The sequence below is a fragment of the Psammomys obesus genome, unplaced genomic scaffold (assembly GCF_907164565.1).
Source record: "Psammomys obesus unplaced genomic scaffold, mPsaObe1.curated_primary_1811, whole genome shotgun sequence".
Taxonomy (NCBI): Eukaryota; Metazoa; Chordata; class Mammalia; order Rodentia; family Muridae; genus Psammomys; species Psammomys obesus.
This window is the reverse complement of record NW_026586173.1, coordinates 12648207-12666866: the sequence shown is the minus strand read 5'-3', so window position 1 is coordinate 12666866 and position 18660 is coordinate 12648207. Positions and strand designations below refer to the sequence as shown.

General features: G+C 44.3%; 1 protein-coding gene across 3 annotated transcripts in view; it reads left to right on the top strand.

The window, feature by feature from the left end:
* Positions 1–18660, top strand: part of Bbs9 (Bardet-Biedl syndrome 9) — a 390403-nt gene that overhangs the window by 114038 nt on the left and 257705 nt on the right. For all 3 annotated transcript variants that reach the window (XM_055601404.1, XM_055601405.1, XM_055601403.1), the window contains exons 8-9: positions 3024–3207; positions 3858–3987. In XM_055601404.1, the coding sequence (XP_055457379.1) occupies positions 3024–3207; positions 3858–3987 (314 nt within the window). The remainder of the gene's footprint in view (positions 1–3023; positions 3208–3857; positions 3988–18660) is intronic.

The window sequence follows — 18660 nt, the reverse complement described above, 5'->3', positions numbered from 1 at the left end:
CGTAAGTCTGCTAGGCAGGCTCTGCTGGCCTCATCTTCCCTGACCTTGGTCAGAAAGATCTCTCCTGAGGCTGGAAGTGACATGTCAGCATTTGTTTTTGGTGTGTTTGATATATATATATATATATATATATATATATGTGTGTGTATGTGTGTGTGTGTGTGTGTGTGTGTGTGTGTGTGTGTGTGTCTTACAAACCATTGTTTTATGTGTTCTGTGAATTTTGTGAGAGGCTAAATCCTTTCTTGTTCCATCTTGGTTAGAAGTGGGAGAACTTTTAAATTAATATTCTTAGTAAGCTGAGGCTGTAGACTATTTCCCTATGAGGTATGATACTCAGTTCATAGGGAATGAACGTTTTTATCATCCAGAGCTCAGACTGTGGCCTCAGAAATGGTATGGCTAGATATTCTGGATGGATCTTTATTTCTTAGTTATGTCCACACCAACCTGAGCTACAAGTACTGTTATTGATATTAGACTTCTAGCAAATTACAGAGTAGTGGGAGATGTAGCGTCTTGATTGTCCATTGGAATCTGATAAAATGGAAACTGAATCATTTCCTTCTTCCCCTTTTTCTTTCCATCTTCCTGTTTATTATTATTATTTTATTTATTTATTGCTTTTGTTTTGTTTTTCTTACTGAGATAGGGTTTTACTGTGTAGCCCAGGTTAGGCTTCAACTCACGATACTCTTGACCAGCCAAGTGCTGGTGCTGTGGCGTGTGTCGAGGTATTCAGCAGAGTGACTCATGCTGGATTTGTGTCCAGCTTATGATGCTCTGGTTCATCTCCCTGTCTCTACAGTGCTGCTTCGCTCCCACAGAATGTTCTTATGTGTGCATTGACACTATCTGCCTTTCTGACCAGGCACATTTACTGCCTGTGTTCTTCAGATATTTTACTCCTAAAGGAGGCCGACTAATACCTTAAATCATGAATTTTTAGCCAGAAGGCCACCTGTATTTTTAAAGTGACTCTTCAAATTCTCTGGTTCTAGTCTATCTTCACCCATTTTTCCTTTTTTATTTTTTATTTTATTTTTTTAAGAAAGGGTCTAATGTAGCTTGGGCTGGCCTTAAACTCTTTTTTGAATTTTTATATTTTTAAAAATTCTTTAAAAACTCCATACATGCGTATACTAGCTTTTGGGCATTTTAAAACCCCCACCACCCTCCTATTCCTGACCCTCACCGGGATTCTTTCTTCCCAACAGTGCTCCTTTTACTTGGCTGCCTTCAAATCTTATTTGAACCTACTGAGGGTAATTGTGTTTGCTTACATGAGCACGAGTGGGAATTTCCCGAAACACAGGCAACGTACCAGAGTCTACACCACGGAAGAAAACGACCCCTCTGCTGTAACAGTCACTAATTGCTGTAGTCCCCCAGTGAGGGCTGGGCCGTGATAGGCCTTTCCTCATGCATGGTGGAAGGGGGACAGGTCCGGTCTGGTGTAGCTGTTGGCAGGAAATCATAGCTACAGTGAGTTCTGGGGTTCAGTGGCCCTGTCACGGCGTTCCTCCCCAGTGTCTGGCTCTGACATGCTTCCATTCCCTCTTCCCAGTGTGTTTTCAGCCTGGGTAATTCAGATGTTCTGTTCAAGGCCAGCATCCCAGAGTCACTTATTCTTTGACCTGTTTGCGGTCTCTGTTTTAACCATCACTGACCCCCCCCCCCCAGCAACACTAATCAGTGGGTGTAAACATACTATTAAGAAGGCAGTTTGACTCCATGTCCATTTCAGAAAGCAACAGTAGAAGTTTTTCCTCTAGGGCCCATGACGTCCCCATGAGTTCCCTCCTGAGGAGCAATCCCTAAATATCAACCAGAAGTGGTTTGTTAACCCCATAATGTCATGCCACAGTTGCCGTGGTGAGCATTTCTTAGCAGGCAGATCAGTATTATAGCTGGTGGGGTCCTGTGAGTTTTCTCTCCCAGCCACACAGCACCTTTCCTTAACCCTTTGTCTTTCTGATGCTGGAATTTTTTTTTTTTTTTTTTTGGTGAGGCCATCTTTACTTAAATCCATATACACATATTATTAATTATTGGTGATTCAGAACACTTTCTGCACGTGCATTTTACGCCTATCCTTTCATCATTTTCAGGATCCTCTGCTGGCTACTGAGCGGTCAGCATGGGCCTGGGCTCCTCTTTGGGTAGTCCTCAGTCCAAAGGAGTCAGTTTCTCCACACTCCTACTATCACTTGGAGGACTGGCTGCGTACGGTCGCCTTTTACAGCTGTTTGTGTTTCCAAACATTGAGTTCATAACAATAGTAACAATGTGCTTTGTTGATTTCGATTTGTTGACTTATGTTTACCAAGGCACACGTGGAAGCTTTAAAAAGTTAAAACTGTTTTTAAACTGATATATGAACATTGTACGTGTATATAGAGTGCCGTGTGATGTTTGATTTATCTGTGCATTGTTTAGTGTTTAAATCAAGCCTAACACATTTATCTTCAACATTTGTCATTTAAAATAGTTGTGATTTTTAGTTCATATGCACCGGTGTTTTGTCGGAATACGTGTTTGTGCACCTGTGCCTGTGGAGGTCTGAGGAGACCATCAGACTTCCTGGAACTAGAAGTAGATGTTTGTGAGTCACCATGTGGGTGCTGGGAACCTGACTCTGGTCCTCTGCCAGAGCGTGTGTGCTTAACTGCTGAGCCACAGCCACTGTTGTTTCTCTACGGAGAACACCCACAATCTGTCCAGCCTTCTGTGTGCGTTACTGCGTATGAGCCCCTCTGACCGTATTCCACTATTCCCGAAGGTTTTCAGAGCGCTGCAGGGAACTTTTTGTGAGGAGTGCTTAGGATTCACTGAATAGCCAGTATCTTGGCAAGCAATAGGATAAAACCTACAGAATACAACTACACCTAAGGCAAGCAAGATAGCTGCAGAACGACACCAGGACATTAGAAGTGAAGTTAGTTTCTTCACTCACGGCGATATGAAAGTGACAGACACGATCTGTCTCAGCAGCTGCATCACTGTTGGGCTTTGCTTTTCAGGTGGATTGGACACTGAATATTGGCGAGCAAGCCCTTGATATCTGTATCGTTCCTTCCAACCAGTCGGCATCGTCTGTTTTTGTCCTCGGTGAGAGAAACTTCTTTTGCCTGAAGGATAATGGACAGATTCGATTCATGAAGAAGCTGGACTGTAGCCCCAGTTGTTTTCTCCCATACTGCTCAGGTGGGTACGAAGAGTTTCTGTCATCCTTCTGTGTCTCAATACTATGCTTTGTACAGGCGTACACACATCAGAAAAAGCCACACTCACACTCACACACACACACACACTTCAAACATCTAGGAAAGCAGCTTTTTACTGAACGTTTAATGGAACCTCTAACTTGCACAGTCTGGGTAGACGTTTGAGGTAAGTTAGCACGTGTGGCTGTGCCAGCCATTTGGCTTTGTGTGAGATCACTCACAGACTGGCGTCCAGCTCATTGGTGCTTTCCATAGTGTGGCTATTCAGGAATGCTCCCATGAGAACATCACTCTTTTGTGAGAACAGTGATGTCTAACAAGACGACTTACAGTGAATGCCAGTCGATCGTTAGTTTAGATGTGTGATATGTTACTAAAATTCACACCTTCTAGATGAAATGCACACATCTAGGCTGGTATTTATACTTATTGTCTATAAAATGATTTTTTTTTGTTTTGTTTTTGCTTTTGGTTTCTTGAAGTTGAAAGCTAGTATCTTATCACCTAAAACCTTGATGTGTTAAAATCAAGATAGTACTATCGGCGTGAGATGACTCTCCGTGAGACCACTGCGTACCGTTTTGAATGGTCTTTCTCTTACCGTCTTCTTTCCGAATCTCTAACCTACAGTTTCTGAAGGTTCGATGAATACCTTGATTGGGAACCACAACCACATGCTGCACATTTACCAGGACGTGACACTGAAGTGGGCCACACAGCTGCCCCACGTCCCCGTGGCGGTCAGGGTCGGCTGTTTGCAGTAAGTGGTTCAACTTAACTCTTAGGAAAAAAGTTTTCTTCAGTCTCATTTTTCGTCCTGGCTGGCTTTGAACTCACAGTGCTTTGCCTCAGCTACTGCACCTGGCTCTTATTAAATATCTTAGTCAAGGAATTCTGCAGCAATTTTATAGTTTCACTAAGAATTACAAGTGATATTATAGTGTGGCTGTTAATAATAGAAATATTTTTATGGAAATTTTATAAAATTCCTTAGTTAACACCATTAATTATTTCCATGTAATGCTTCTAAGAAGTTATCCCTTTAGAATTACAGGCGAATACTGTTGAAGATAAGAGGGGGACACTTTTCCTGGTAGATTTTCTTCAGAGTGAAAATGGATGCCTTCCAGTGGTTGATAAGAGTGTCAGAATATCACACTCGTTTGCAATTCGAAACTTGTTTCAGGCTTGCCCATGACATGTGACACAGAGCTACGGAAATTTGTGTGTTTAACCAGCTTAGAGCGTAGGACAATTTTGCACTTACAATGAAAGAAAAATAAAACTGACATCAATATTAAACCCACGACATGATTTGCCAGTGTTGTTCACGTAACAGTTAAAGTCCTGAAGGGTTCGTGAGCAGCTCAGCTCATGCTTCAGGACCAAAGAGCTCAGCTGGAGCCTAGAAACACCTTCTGTGGAGCCTCTGCAGAGTCTCAGCTCCTCCTAGTTCTGCTGAGTAGAATGTGTGTTGTGGACGTTTTCAGTGACTGCTGTCCTGTCTGTTCAGGATGAGCTCTTCCCCGGATGTGGAGCTGGGGGTTTGCTGATGGAGCCAATGAGGGGCCCTCATGGTTGCATGAATGAGCACTCTGTAACATGCACATCCCAAACTGAGTTTTAGAATTATTTTATGTGTATGGGTGTTTTGCCTACATGTTTGTCTTCATCATGGGTCTGTGTGGTACCCAGGGAGTCTAGAAAAGAGTGTTGGATCCTTGGGGAAATGGCATTACAGACAGTTATAAAGCACTATGTGGCTCACAGACCTAGGTCCTCTGATGAGAAGCCAGTGCTCTTAACTGCTGAGCCATGTCTCCAGCCTCATCCTTGAATATACTTTTTGAAAAAGCTACTTCCCCTGCAGTGGGATGCACAGAGGGTTGAGAGCAGCCAGACTTCAGGGGCTCCAGCTCTGGTCTTCCACAACGTTTAGCCATCTCTCCAGCAACAGAGGTATTTTTATTATCATCTGCAGATCAGTGTACTTTTTTGAGGCTGGAACTCATAGACATCCACATGCTTCTGCCTCTTGAGAACTGAGGTTAAAGGCATGGGCCACCACGCCAGGCTCATGGGATATATTTATTTACCTTTGATGCTAAACTAGGTTGATATGGGTGCTACCTACATTCTGAAACTTGAAACATCATTGAATTTCTCATAGTTTGCTGCATCCATGTCCACAGAAGAGCTGTGTTCACTGAGTGCCTGTTAAAAGAATGCTACCTTTTAAAAACAGAATATTGTTAGCCAAGGTTAGAGCCCTTTCGGTGTTCATACTTTTAAACAAATATTATAAAATCTTAAAAAAAGCTGTTTCCTTGTATTTTGGGAGAAAGAACCATCATTTATTTCTAATTGCTATGCATTTAACAACAATCATAGTTTTTTAAATATCCAACTAGTAATTAAACTATTTGAAATTAGCTTTTTCAGTGTCCACCAGATTTTTTTTTTTTTTAAGTTCAACCAATCAGACAATTTACATCAAATTTAGAACTAGAAAAACGTCCTTGTGGCAGGGCATGTCAGCTGCTTCTATTTCCGGAGAGTAATTCTTACGGCAGCCCATATATTTATCCTGGGGCTGGTTTTCCCACAAGTGACGGCTTGCTGCACAAAGATGGAGCTACCATGGTGGTCACCTTTGCTCTCCAGGACAGACAGTGAGGGGGGAGGGATGCAATTTTCTTTTAATGTAGGCATTTTCTTTACTTTTCATGGTGTTAGAGGTTAAATTTAGAGCCATGTATGTATTAGGCAGGCTAGGAGCCAATATAATTACTAAAAAAGTTACTGTAACTCAAGTGTATATTTTGAACGTAGGAATTTGATGGGAAGAGGGTATTGATAGTACTTAGTTGAAATGGGCAGCTTACACCTTGTACAAGACTTTCTAAAGTTACCTTTCTCCGGGAAGTATCTAGAGAACTTTTCAATAGATTCACAGTGCCAGTTTATAGTTTTTGGTCCACATGTAACCTTCAAATTAATTTCAGCAATAACTGAAATGATGATTAAAATGTAAATTTCATGTAGTATACACTGTTACTTATGGTTAAAGTCATATTGTGATGTTGGTACCTATACTTCTGAGGGAGGCTCTATTTCTCAAAGCTTTTTAAAGATTATAAGTAACAAAATGAAAGTAGTACCACTAGTATTTTCACAATTTGTACATAAATTATAATTGTGCAGTTGGAGAATTAAAAATAATGCGTACACACTTCTAAAGGATAAGACCAGCTTATGCTTGAAAGAATTTAATTGTAGTTTTCATAACTGCTTGGCCTCTAGTTTTTCTGGGAATGGCTAGCACGGGCAACTCCGTCGTGTTGGTGTGAGCCAGGGTCTTGTGATGATAGGCTGGCTTCAGACTGAGTGTTCTCCTGTGTCGGCCGACGTTCGGGGATCGCAGCAAGCGCTGCTGTACCCAGAGCTCCGTTATTTCAGCTCTGACAGCTTCCCCGCTCCATCAGTACCGTGTTCTCTGAGTCCATTGCTCCCTAACCTTCTGCTGACTTTTTCTCCAGTGATCTACGATGCAGGTATCCCCGTTACTTCTCTGTTGCTGTAGTGAGGCAGCGTGATCAAGGCAGCTTATAAAAGGAAGCATTTATTAGGGCTTACAGTGTCAGCGGGTTCGTGACCATCCGGCGGGGAACGTGGCAGCAGGCACGTGGGCATGTGCTGGGGGCAGTTGTGGAGAGCTTGCACTTGATCCACAAGTATGGGGTGCCACAGTGAGCTAACTGGGAATAGCACGGTTTTGGAAACCTCGAAGTCTGCCCCAGTGACACACTTCCTTCCACAAGGCCACACTTCCTAATCCTTTCCCCACAGATCCACCAACTGGGGTCCAACCACTGAACTCTATGTGTTAGAAATCGTGCAGCGGGTTCACAGGGTTCACAAATCACGCCACGGGACCCGTTCCACGTGGAAGAAGGGGAAGGGGAAGGGGGAAGGGACGGGGGAAGGAGAGGGGGAAGGGGGTCACAGAGACCGTCTCTGGACGAGGCAGGAGAGAAAGAGGGAGAGAGGAGGAGCTCCCAGTTCTCTTATAAGGTGTGACCCAGAGCATGCGCAGGTCGTTTCCGGTGCCAGCCGGTGGTCTTCTAGGTGGCCTCACAGATGCCAGACAACCAGGTCGTCAGGTCCCTTAGGGCTGGCCATAGAGATGCCTGCTTATGGATCCCAGCACTATGAGCTTATTGGGGTCATTTCATCCAATCCACCACACCAGGAAATGATTCATGCTGGTGGGTCTGATTTGATATCATAGTAGTGGTGGGGCAATAAGTCACAGATATCAGGAAGTTACTGGCAATAAACCCTTTGGCCCAACTTAAGCAGCTTAAGAGGCTCTTAGATCATTCGTTCTGCTTGCTTTGTGGGTAATGCCACAGCATCTCAAAAATGTCGTTCAGGCTCCCTCGCCAGAGGTGTACTTACATAAAGAAACCTTTTACGGAGGCGAGAGTTCTCTCAAGGCCCGTAGGGTCTGTTTTAAGTAGTTATAGTTAGTTTTCGGAGCGACCAACTAAAGGGGCAATCCTTCAGTGAACCTTGACTTTAAGACAGTTTCCCAACTATCCGAGTGTGCATGACTGTCCAGCACCAACCATGCTCTAACCTTGGCCCCTCCTAACCTTTTGTTTATTATATTTGTTTCACACATATCCCCCCCCCCCCACGACGGGTTTTAAAACAGTGTGAGGAATTGTAATAGGCCAGGAGGAAATGGGATCTGAAGATGTTCTAAAGAGACGTTTTTACCTCTCAATCCAACTACCAGACTGTCCATACAAGGGAGCACCGCAGACATGGAATTTTCCCAGGAATCTCCTGCTGGGAGAAGAAGTGCAGAGGGGACTGTGTCTCCAGAAGGAGCTTTCCCACAGTCCTAACCAGGCAGCCTTATAGCATGAGAAGGAAGCTGGGCAGTGATGAGTCAGTGGTGGGCGAGGCAGGCTGTGGCAGGGACTGCTTAAGATTCAAATCCTCGGCCTTCTTCTTAAACCTCCATCACACTTCAGGCCTCTTGTGGATCCCTTGTCTCTCTTCTCAATGTGGCCATACTGAAACATCTTCTTTTTCTGCATTCCATTATAAAAATTTCATTGTAACTTTATTAGAATTTTAGAAGTAGTTTATAGAAACTTAGCATAACATGCTTATGCTAAGAAGTCACAGTACTGGCATTAAAAACAGACATGTAGACAAATGGAACAGAACCCAAGACCCAAAACATGAATGCTTACAACTTCAGCTACCTAGTATTTGAAAAAGATGCCAAAAGAGATGCCGAGGAAAAGGAAGCATCTTTAATAAATGGCCCTGGGAAAGCTGGATGTCCACAGTGCCGGGCTGCAGAGCTGGGACAAGCAGCTGAGGTGCCTTGTCAACCAAAGCAGACCTGACCCCCTGGTTTTCCCAGCATCCTTCAATCCCAACCTGTTACAAGGCATGGCTGCCATACCCAGTCCTCTACCCTGAACTTTCCAGCCCAGGGGCAGGAGCCTCCCCTTCGCCTTCACTATATAATCCAGACACTTTGGTTCCCTTTGTTGGGATTTAGCTGTGGAATTCATAAAGTCACACTGTGCAACAGGTCTCATGTGGGAGGTTTGTTAAGGGAGGGGACACAGAGACTGTCTCTGGATGAGGGGTGGCAGGAAAGAGAGGGGGGAGGGAACAGGCCCTTTTTAAGGTGATACAGCACACCTGCAGGGAGAGGACACATAGGTGTGTCGCATCTTGGTGGCTGGTGATGATGAGTCCTGTCGTCTCCAAGACAACAGAACCTGGAGCTGACCTTGGAGGTGCCTCATTGCTAACACACCTCACTTCCTTCTCTCTCTCCTGCATGGTGGTCAAGAGCTGCTTCCACTAATCAGGAAGGAGGACTCTGGCTAAGATGCTCAATCCCCATTCAGAAAGGCAAAGAGGATGGACATCAGAAGAGGGAGAAAACAGGTAACAGGACAGGAGCCTGCCACAGAGGGCCTCTGAAGGCTCTACCCTGCAGGGTATTGAGGCAGATGCTGAGACTCATAGCCAAACTTTGGGCAGAGTGTAGGGAATCTTATGAAAGAAGGGGGAGATAGTAAGACCTGGAGAGGACAGAGCTCCACAAGGAGAGCAACAGATCCTAAAAGTCTGGGCACAGGGGTCTTTTCTGAAACTGATACTCCAGCCAAGGAACATTCATGGAGATGGTTTGGAACCCCTGCACAGAGGTAACCTATGGCAGTTCAGTATCCAAGTGGCCTCCATAGTAATGGGAACAGGTACTGTCTCTGACATGAACTGATTGGCTTGCTCTTTGATCACCTCCCCCTGAGGGTGGATCAGCCTTACCAGGCCACAGAAGACAATGCAGCCACTCCTGATGAGACCTGATAGACTAGGGTCAGAGTGACGGGGAGGAGGACCTCCCTTTTCATTGAACTGGGAGAGGGACAAGGGTGGGGAAGAGGGAGGGTGGGATTGGGAGGGAAGGTGGGAGGGAGGTACAGGGGGGATACAAAGTGAATAAACTGTAATTAATAAAAATAAAAATAATTAAATAAAAAAACCCTGTCTCAAAAAACCAAACCTAAATAAATAAAATCCAAAGTCTTTTAAAATAAAATAAAAAAGAGCTGCTTCCAATAAACCTACATTTATACACTTTATCTTGTCTCTGCTTCAATAAACTTTATCATACATATCAAGGAATGAAATTAGACCTGTCTCTATTATCTTACGCAAAAACTAACTCCAAATGGATCAAAGATCTAAATATGAAACTTAAAACATTGAAACTGCTAGAAGAAAACACAGGTAGTACCCTCTAGGATATAGGTGCAGGAAATGACTTTCTGAATAGGACCTCCTCTTGCCCAGGAATTGAGACCAATAAGCGTGACCTCTTAAACTAGAGAGCTACAGAACAGCTAACGAAACAATCATTTGAGTAAAGAAGAAGCTACAGAATGGGAGACAGTCTTTGCTTGGTATACTTCCAGCAGAGGATCAATGCCCAGAGTATATAAAGAACTCAGAAAACAAAAAGTCAAAAAATAAATGATCCATTTAAAAAACAGGCTTGGGATCTGAACAGAGAGTTCTCAAAGGAGGAAATAAATGTGGCCAAGAAATGTCTGAAAAAAAAGTTCATTGTCCTAGCAATCAGGGAGATGCAAATCAAAACAACTTCGAGATTTCATCTTACTCTAGTCAGTACAACAAAGATTGACAAAACAACAGACAACAAATGCTGGATGGATTGGTGGTGGAATTGAAAACGAGTGCAGCCACACTCGAATTCAGTGTGGAGAACAATGGAAGGAAAAGAGGCCATGAATATGAGCACAAACAGGATGCCTGAGAGGGGTGGAAAGAAGGAAGAGAAAAGGGGAAGAAATGATGTAATTATAATTTCAAAAAATAAAAGGCAGTTATTGTTGAAATTATAAGCACTGAAATAACTTCTGCGTTTTATTATTTTTAGGATTGAACCTATTTGTTAGAAATTTTCTTGGATGAATGTGTTTATTTGTAAAGGAATTCACTGCTCCCTTAATATATCTTTTTCAGTGAATAAGAAACACTGGATTCAGATCAAGTAGGTACAATTATCCTTAATAACAGCATTTTGCTTAGAAACCAACACACTTTATTTCCTCCCTTCCCACCTCCTTGGCAGCTCTCGTACTACCTTGTTCATTATACTTTAATTCTAAACATGCACTTCCTTTTTGTACCCTGACTAATTTATGGGGGTACCTAGTTGTTCTAGTTTAATGCTTTCGTGTGTGTGTGTGTGTGTGTGTGTGTGTGTGTGTGTGTGTGTGTGTGAACACATGTGCTTTATTCTACAGGCAGATAAAGAGCATCTTGTATTGGTAACATCACTCTCTTGCCATTTCAATTATCCCTAGATGTGGAAGCCTTTGAAGGGACATTGGATGTGATGAGAACCTCTCTTGGCTGCAGCCTGCAGCCACAGCACAATGCTTTACAGGCAGGGCAGCCCACTCCTTTACATGAAAACCGTTTCTAGAAGTTGAGGGTTTTCTTTGAGGCTCAGTCCAAAATAGACACTTTCACTTTTGGCATTTATGTTTTTGTCATTAGCTTCCACTGATGTAGCATTGTTGACCAGAGTGTTTTTCCATTTCTTCTCTGGGTTTTTCAGTTCCTTTTAGCTTAAATCTTGGAGTAACTCTTTGCCGTGGTTTCCTTCTACACATTTCTTTTGCATTTATAATTTTGTTGGTGACATAATCCCTAACCATTTAGTATCCTCCTTCTACATTTGCATATCACGCTGAATAGTTTGTAAGAAAAACAAACATATGCTGTATGCTGGATAAATGCTTACGAGCATTTATCTGACTTGTTTTCTGTGAAAGGAATGGATGACTGTTAATCACAAAGATGGGAGGAGAAAGAGCCCCGGCCCGAGTTGTTACGGCCAGGCTATGTAAGCTAGACATTAATTAAAGCAAACTATCCGTGTACATGGGCTGCCTCCCCCAAAGGCCGGACTTGAGAGATCAGTATTGGATGTGAGGGAGAAAAGGATTTTATACCTCAGGGGTAGGGAGTTTCCAAATGGGGGATTTGGTGGGCAAAATAGGCGGGGTTACAGGAACAGAACATAAGCATAACAAGTTAGTCCCTCCTGAAACAAGGATGTGATTACAAGGTGAGCTAAACAGATAGTCAGAGGTGGTCACAGAACCTTTTGAAACAAAGGTGGGGTTGCAAGATGGTTACAAACAGCCCATTTCTATAGTGTGTGAATACACAGTGGGGCTTGTATGTGAGTTAGCAATAGCATTCCTATAAAAACAATACCCAGGGTGCTTGAAGGGCAGACACGTATGAGAAATTAAAAGATAATGGCACTGAGGATAATGGAGGAGTGGAGTTAAGTCGTCTCCTGGCTTGTCAGACTTGCTGGCTTCCAGATGGGAGGAGATGCTTTGTTCTTCTCTCAAGCCATCTGTTGTTCTTTAGCATAAATGACATCACTACACTCCCGCAACCACAAATGTATCTAGCACCACGTAAAAAGGCAACATTTAGAACTTCTTACACAGTTTTATGGGAATGAAATTACACAAATCGAAGCTACAGTCCATTGTAAGGCTTTAAAAACAATGTCATGCTCTTGGGCTTGTGTGTGGCACTATCTGTGTGGAAGTAATGCCCAGAATGGGTGCAGATTAGAGCAGGCTTCTCCTGGCCCAGTGGTGCGGTTAGTCAGTGACTCATGCGCCATTGAAATGAATTACTTTTCTGATGTGAATTGCTTTAAAAGTAAAGGGTGTGGTCATAGGTGAGCCAGTCACACATGAAGATAAAGGGAGCAATCACAGGTGAGCCAGTTAGACTATGTACGTACTTCTTTCCTTTAAAAACAGATTATTAGGTCTTTGTCAGCAGTAGAAATGCTCTTATTTTCTACTCAAGGATTACTCTGTCACATCTATTAATTAATTAATTAATTAATTAATTAATTAATTAATTTGGAGAGTGAGAGCATGTTTGGGTATGTGCGTCTGTGGAGGTATATGGTACATCTGCAGAGGTCAGAGGACAGCTTGTGGGAATCAGCTCTCTCCCTCACCATGTTAATCCTGAGGCTTACACTCAGGCTGTCATGCTGGCAGCAAGTCCATTTACCCACCAAGCCATCTGACTGGCCCAAGAATTACTTCAACAAGGAAAGTATTAGTTATTTGTGACAACCTTCATTGGGCACCTATGCCATCTTTGCATTAAGAATATGGTATAAGGGCTGGAGAGATGGCTCAGCTATAAAGAGCACTGGCTTCTTCCAGAGGACCTGGGTTCAACTCCCAGCACCCGCATGGCAGCTCACAACTGTCTGTAAGCAGTTCCAGGTGGTCTGATACCCGCATACCAATTTACATAAAATAAAATTAAATAAATTAAAAAAATAAAATAGTGTCATATGAATCATTACAAGATATTTATTCACTTGTACCTACCTAGTGGCAGACCTCATAAATTGTATTGATTTTTTGCTTCTTTAAAGTCAGTTTTGTGCTTTCTGGCATAGATTTATGTATGTGTATGTCATTGGTGTGGCTGTGGTGACTGTCACCACAGAGCCTTGTAGTGTCAGACAAATACTACACTGCCGAGCTGTGCCTCAGCTCTAGGGGCAGAACATTCTGACAGTAAATTCCTTCCTCCTAACAAAGTAATTTTGCATCAATCAGTTTAAAATCTTTTTAAACTCTGTTTTGTAATTAGTGTCTTTACAGTTGATCTTTTAGAATAATGGTTAGTTAATTTTGTTAGAATTAAAATGATTTTTGTCCAGGTAACTTTAATGTGCTAATAAATTTTGGAACGATCAAACAGTAGTTGTATGTTCCTATTAGGGAGACTATTATGCATTATTTTATTCAGCTAATTATCTTCCTCCTAGTTTGTAACTATGTCATAAAAATTCACACTAATTTTCAAGATTATATCGTATTGAAATGTATGAAATCTGGTTTTATTAAAAATCTTGATTTATCTTTTAAAAATTATTTGTGTGTGTGTGTGTGTGTGTGTGTGTGTGTGTGTGTGTGTACGTGTGGCTATGTGCATGCCAGAGCATGTGTGTGATCAGGGGGCTGTCTCCAGAGAGCCAGGCTTGCTTTTCGTCTGGAGGCAGGGTCTCTCTTGCCCCTGCTGCAGAGCGTACCCCAGGGTGCTTGCACAGGAAGTCTGCGGCTGATGTTCCTGCCCCCCCCCCCCCCCGTTTTGCTGCAGGAATGCTGAGATTACAGATGTGTGCCATCAGATCTGGCTGTTTTTGTGGGTTGTCGGGATTGAACTCAGGGTTTTAGGCTTTCGTGGCGTGTGTTCTCACCCCTTAAACCGTCCGTCTGGCCCCCTTGAGTTATGCACTGTGTTGAGTTTTGTTGGAACTCACATGCAGAAGCACACATCGTGGAGCCGGCATCTATCTTCCTTAGGGATCCTGGGGACTGACCCAAGACCTTGCATGTGCGAGGCCAATGCCCCACCACACAGTCACACCCCCAGCCCTAACACAGGTACTTCCTGTGGCTGAAGGAGTCCTGTGGTATTAGGCGTTAGGGCCACTCTAGTCTCTGTGGGAGAACTACCATTTTACTTGGGCTTCCAGGCAGTTGGCTGGTAGACTGGGAGTTTCTTCCCATGGTAGAGGTCTGGCTCTTACTCATTTCTTTGTGCTTTACACAGAGTCGGCATTCAAGCATGTAGGTTAGATGAGTGGCTAAATTAGTGGAGGTGTGGTCTGTAAGCAAGACTCAGTATCCGGGCCAAAGGCACGCTGTTTCAGATCCTGGACATTTTGTCCTTAGAAAATCCAAAGAGCGTTCAGACCGATTCTTTGGACTACAAAGCACTTGCGTAGCCCTGGGTTAAAACTGTGGCCCTCAGTTTCATAGGAATGTAATGTGGTGTCAGTGAAGCGATCTTTTCCTATGGATGATGGGATTTATTTGTGGGACATTCATTTGTGTTTTAGGTCAAACATTTTCCTGTCCTTTTGTTCTTTTAGCCATTGATGAAGATGGCATAGAGAATATACCATCAACATTTAATAGCGGCGACAATTGTCTGAATTTCTTGGGTGCACAGTTACTGTTTGCTATGGTAGTGAGCATGCATGTATTGTTGCTTTAGGCGCTGTCTTCAGTGTCAAAGAATTATATTTTATTGGCATTGATTTTATGTCAGGAAAAACCTTTATGTCAGATAGGTTTCACACCATTTTAACAAGATTTGCTTAACTCTTTCAACTATAGTAAGTTGTTTCTATTTCCATATTTTTATCTTTTTAAAGAACATTTTATTGAATTTTTGGGTTACACATCACACCCCCCCATAACACTCATCTCCTCATCCCCTTATCTATTCTTTGCCCTGGCTGCCTCTCTCTCAAAATAAAAAAATACTCACACAAAAAAACAGAGTGTAGAAAACATTTCATCATGGAAGCTGTAGTTCGTCACAGCGTGTCCCACAGTATATCTCTCTGCCCACACAGCGTCACTTGCAAATGTTCATTCAGTGAGTCATTGATTTGGTTTGAGATCTCTGGCTCCTGTGACACCATCAATACTGGATCCACACTGGGCCTCCTCCCAGTTACCCTGTTGTTGCCCTGTGTCATGGAGATCCTGCAGCTCTGGGTCAGCAGGCCCTTGCGTGTGTCCCAACTGTTAGCAGATGATATAGATTTTGGGGTGGGCCAGCTCAGAGCCCTGGACCTGGGCCTTCCTGGCAGCTGAGCTGCTCAGCTGGCTGGCACTCCTTTATCTGAAGCACCGCGGCGAGCTCCACAGTGCTGCTCAGGTTAGGCCACCTGTTGCCGCCATGAGCAGGAGGCAGGGTCAGCTCTCCTGCTCTCATGCCCTTGGGCTGGCTTACTCATGCTTCCAGGGCCAGCTCCATTTTGCTGCCCAGTCAAAGTGTGGGGCCCACTCTCCCAAGTGCTGCAACCCTCAAGGGAATGGACCAGCTCTCCTGCTCTCACACCCTTGGGGCTGGCTCACCTGGGCCTTTCCCATCAGGACCAGCTCCACAGTGTTGCCCAGGAGAGGTGCAGGACCTGCTCTCCCTAGTACTACAGCCATTGATGAGGCAGGGTTCGCTCTCCTGCTCTCATGCCCTTGGGGCCAGATCTCCTGACATCTGCAGGGATTTTCGGGAGAGGGCATCACCCACGTCTTCTCACAGCAGATGAGTGGAGGGGCCAGCTGTTATGAGACAGCAAGAGAGAAGTGAGAGGGAAGTAAGAGAGAGGTAAGAGGCCCCGAAGGGTGTTTATCCTGGGCCTCTGGTGGTGGTGGCAGGTGATGATGCCAGAGGTCAAGCAACCTAGAGGCAGACTAGTGGGGCTGCCTATATGCTAGCACCAGCTCTCCCAAGTTCTCATGACCCCAGGGCCAGCTCTTCCAGCTGCCTCAAGTGGCTAGGGGTGAGGGGAAAGAGGGCCTCCCCACCAGGCCTCCTCATGGCAGAGGAGTGGCAAGGGCTTACCCACACACCTGCCACCAGGGCCAGCTCCACTGTGCTGCTTGTTGAGGGGTAGGACCCATCACTGAGGGCTTCTGCTGGTGAGAGATGGGGATCAGCTCTCCAGAGCGCCAGAGCCGGTGAGAGGTGGGGCTAGTTCTGTACAGTCCCCTTGACACTCACGCGTTCCCCAGCGGCTGCCCCGACCAGGGATGTCCCCATGTTCTCTAGTGGTAATAGAGGCACAGGCAGTGACACTGACCCCTAGCCCTGTGTACCCAGGGGCCTGGACATGGCCCTCAGCAGCATCTCGGGCTGGAACTTCTCCCTGGCCTCAGGTGGTGAGGCTGGCCACTCACAGCAGGCGACTTCTCTCCACCCTCGAGTCTCCAGCTCCATCTGTCTTCACAAGGCTCCAGCTGCTCCATTTCTCTTTCCTTTCTATCTGTCCACCACACACTTGCACACTGCGGGGCTCCCTCGGCTGGCGGGCCCTTGTGTGACACTCTTTAGCAAGCGGGTGAGTGTGGCCCACCTGTGCGGTGCACAGGAGGGTGGGTATGCAGGTGGCATTTCAGTCTGCAGGTCTCCATCTGTCTTCTCCTCCCATGCTGTGCTGCCTGGCGGTGCCAGGACTCTGTGTGTCTATGCCCCACCCCTGCCGTAGGGTGGAGGGCAGGTCTGTGTGCATCTCTCCATGCCCACAGCATGTGGTGTGGTGGAATGCAGGTCTCCGTGTTTTCCTCCTGTACTCTTTATGTGTCCTATGCACACAGCAGCTTTGGCCATCAAGTTAGGATGACTGCCATCCACTCTGCCCCTGACTGATAATAAGAACACCACCACCACCACCAAGGTGTCTCTTGGTGCATTGATGGGAGGTGCTTATATTTTATGTGAACATATTTTATGTTTTATCAAGCTTGTATGCGTAGAGAATCCGGCTACTTGAAACATGTAGTTATCAGAAAGGGAAAAACAGAGTGAGAACAAGAAGCTGATACCATGGTTCCGTACTACATCTGATGCTTTCGGGGAAAACTTCAGCGTGTAATGAGACTGCGTGCAGGTGAAAGGGCAGTTTGCAGGGGTTGGTTCTCTCCTACCATGTACGTCCTGGCTGTTAACCTCAGGTCTTCAGGCTTGGAGACAAGTGTACCCCCCTTGGGCCATTTTCCCTGCCTACGCAGGAGCTTTACTTTTCATAAGTGAGGGCATAAACCAGCATGGTAGTATTTGTACAGATGTTTACCTATTCACTGAACAACCTCACGCCTTATAAGGAAAGTTTCCATGGTCTCCATTGAAATCTTGTTTGTTGGGGTTGCATAGTTTCACATGGGGATAAAAGTATAATTATTGAAAAGTTCTAAGAACACTACATATCTTTTAGGATAGGTGAAAATAGGCTTAAGATGTTACTTTCACCTTTCCTCATTTGTTTGAATAGTACTGTTTTCATTTAGTCAGTAACTAGGCCCTATTCTCCAGACAGCTGGGCTGCAGAGGTTCCTAAGACTTTTATGCACTGCTAGGGACTGAGCCCCAGACTGCATGCACGTGAAGCCAGGGCTCTTTGGAGCGCATCCTCAGCTCCACATACTTTCATTTACAATGCCATTGATGAATAATTACTTTTCCTTATTTTCTGTTCCTTATATACCCATTTTTCTAATTAACCTCTGCTTTAGTTTTTTGTTTGTTTGTTTTCCCCCCACTCTGAGGAGATCTGACCTGAACTACTTTCATAGCCCCACTCACTGTTAGAGATATTTCTTTTAAAGTTTTATTTTAATTTTATGCACATTGATGTTTTGCCTGCATGTCACCCTCTGTGAGGGTGTCAGATCCCCCAGAACTAGAGTTACAGACAGTTGTGAGCTGCCATGTGGGTGCTGGGAATTGAACCCAGGTCCTCTGGAAGAGAAGCCAGTGCTCTTTATAGCTGAGCCATCTCTTCAGCCCCCATAGAGGTATTTTTATATTCCTTCATTTCTCATTTTTATGTTGGTTCATTTTTATATTCCTTCGTGTCATAGCACAGTTACATTGCCTGTATGTGAGGATGTCTTGGGTACCTGCTCTGCCGTTGAGAGTGGCCTAGAAGCCATGACTTGATAGTAGAGGAACACTGTATTGTAAGCGTTAGGTTAATGGATACTTAAAGAAGCAACTACAGATAAGCAGTTTATCCCGTGCTACATTAGAATGTTTGACTTTCATCTGACCAGTTAGTTTCAGTAAAGCTTCATCTAGTTTAAAGACAGAATGCTCACTTTTTTTTCATGTTGAACTTTAAAAAAAATTTTTTTTATTAATTACACTTTATTTACTTCATATTCCCCCTGTAGTTCTTTCCCTCCTCCCCTCCCAACCCTTCCCTTCCTCCCGCTTCTCTACG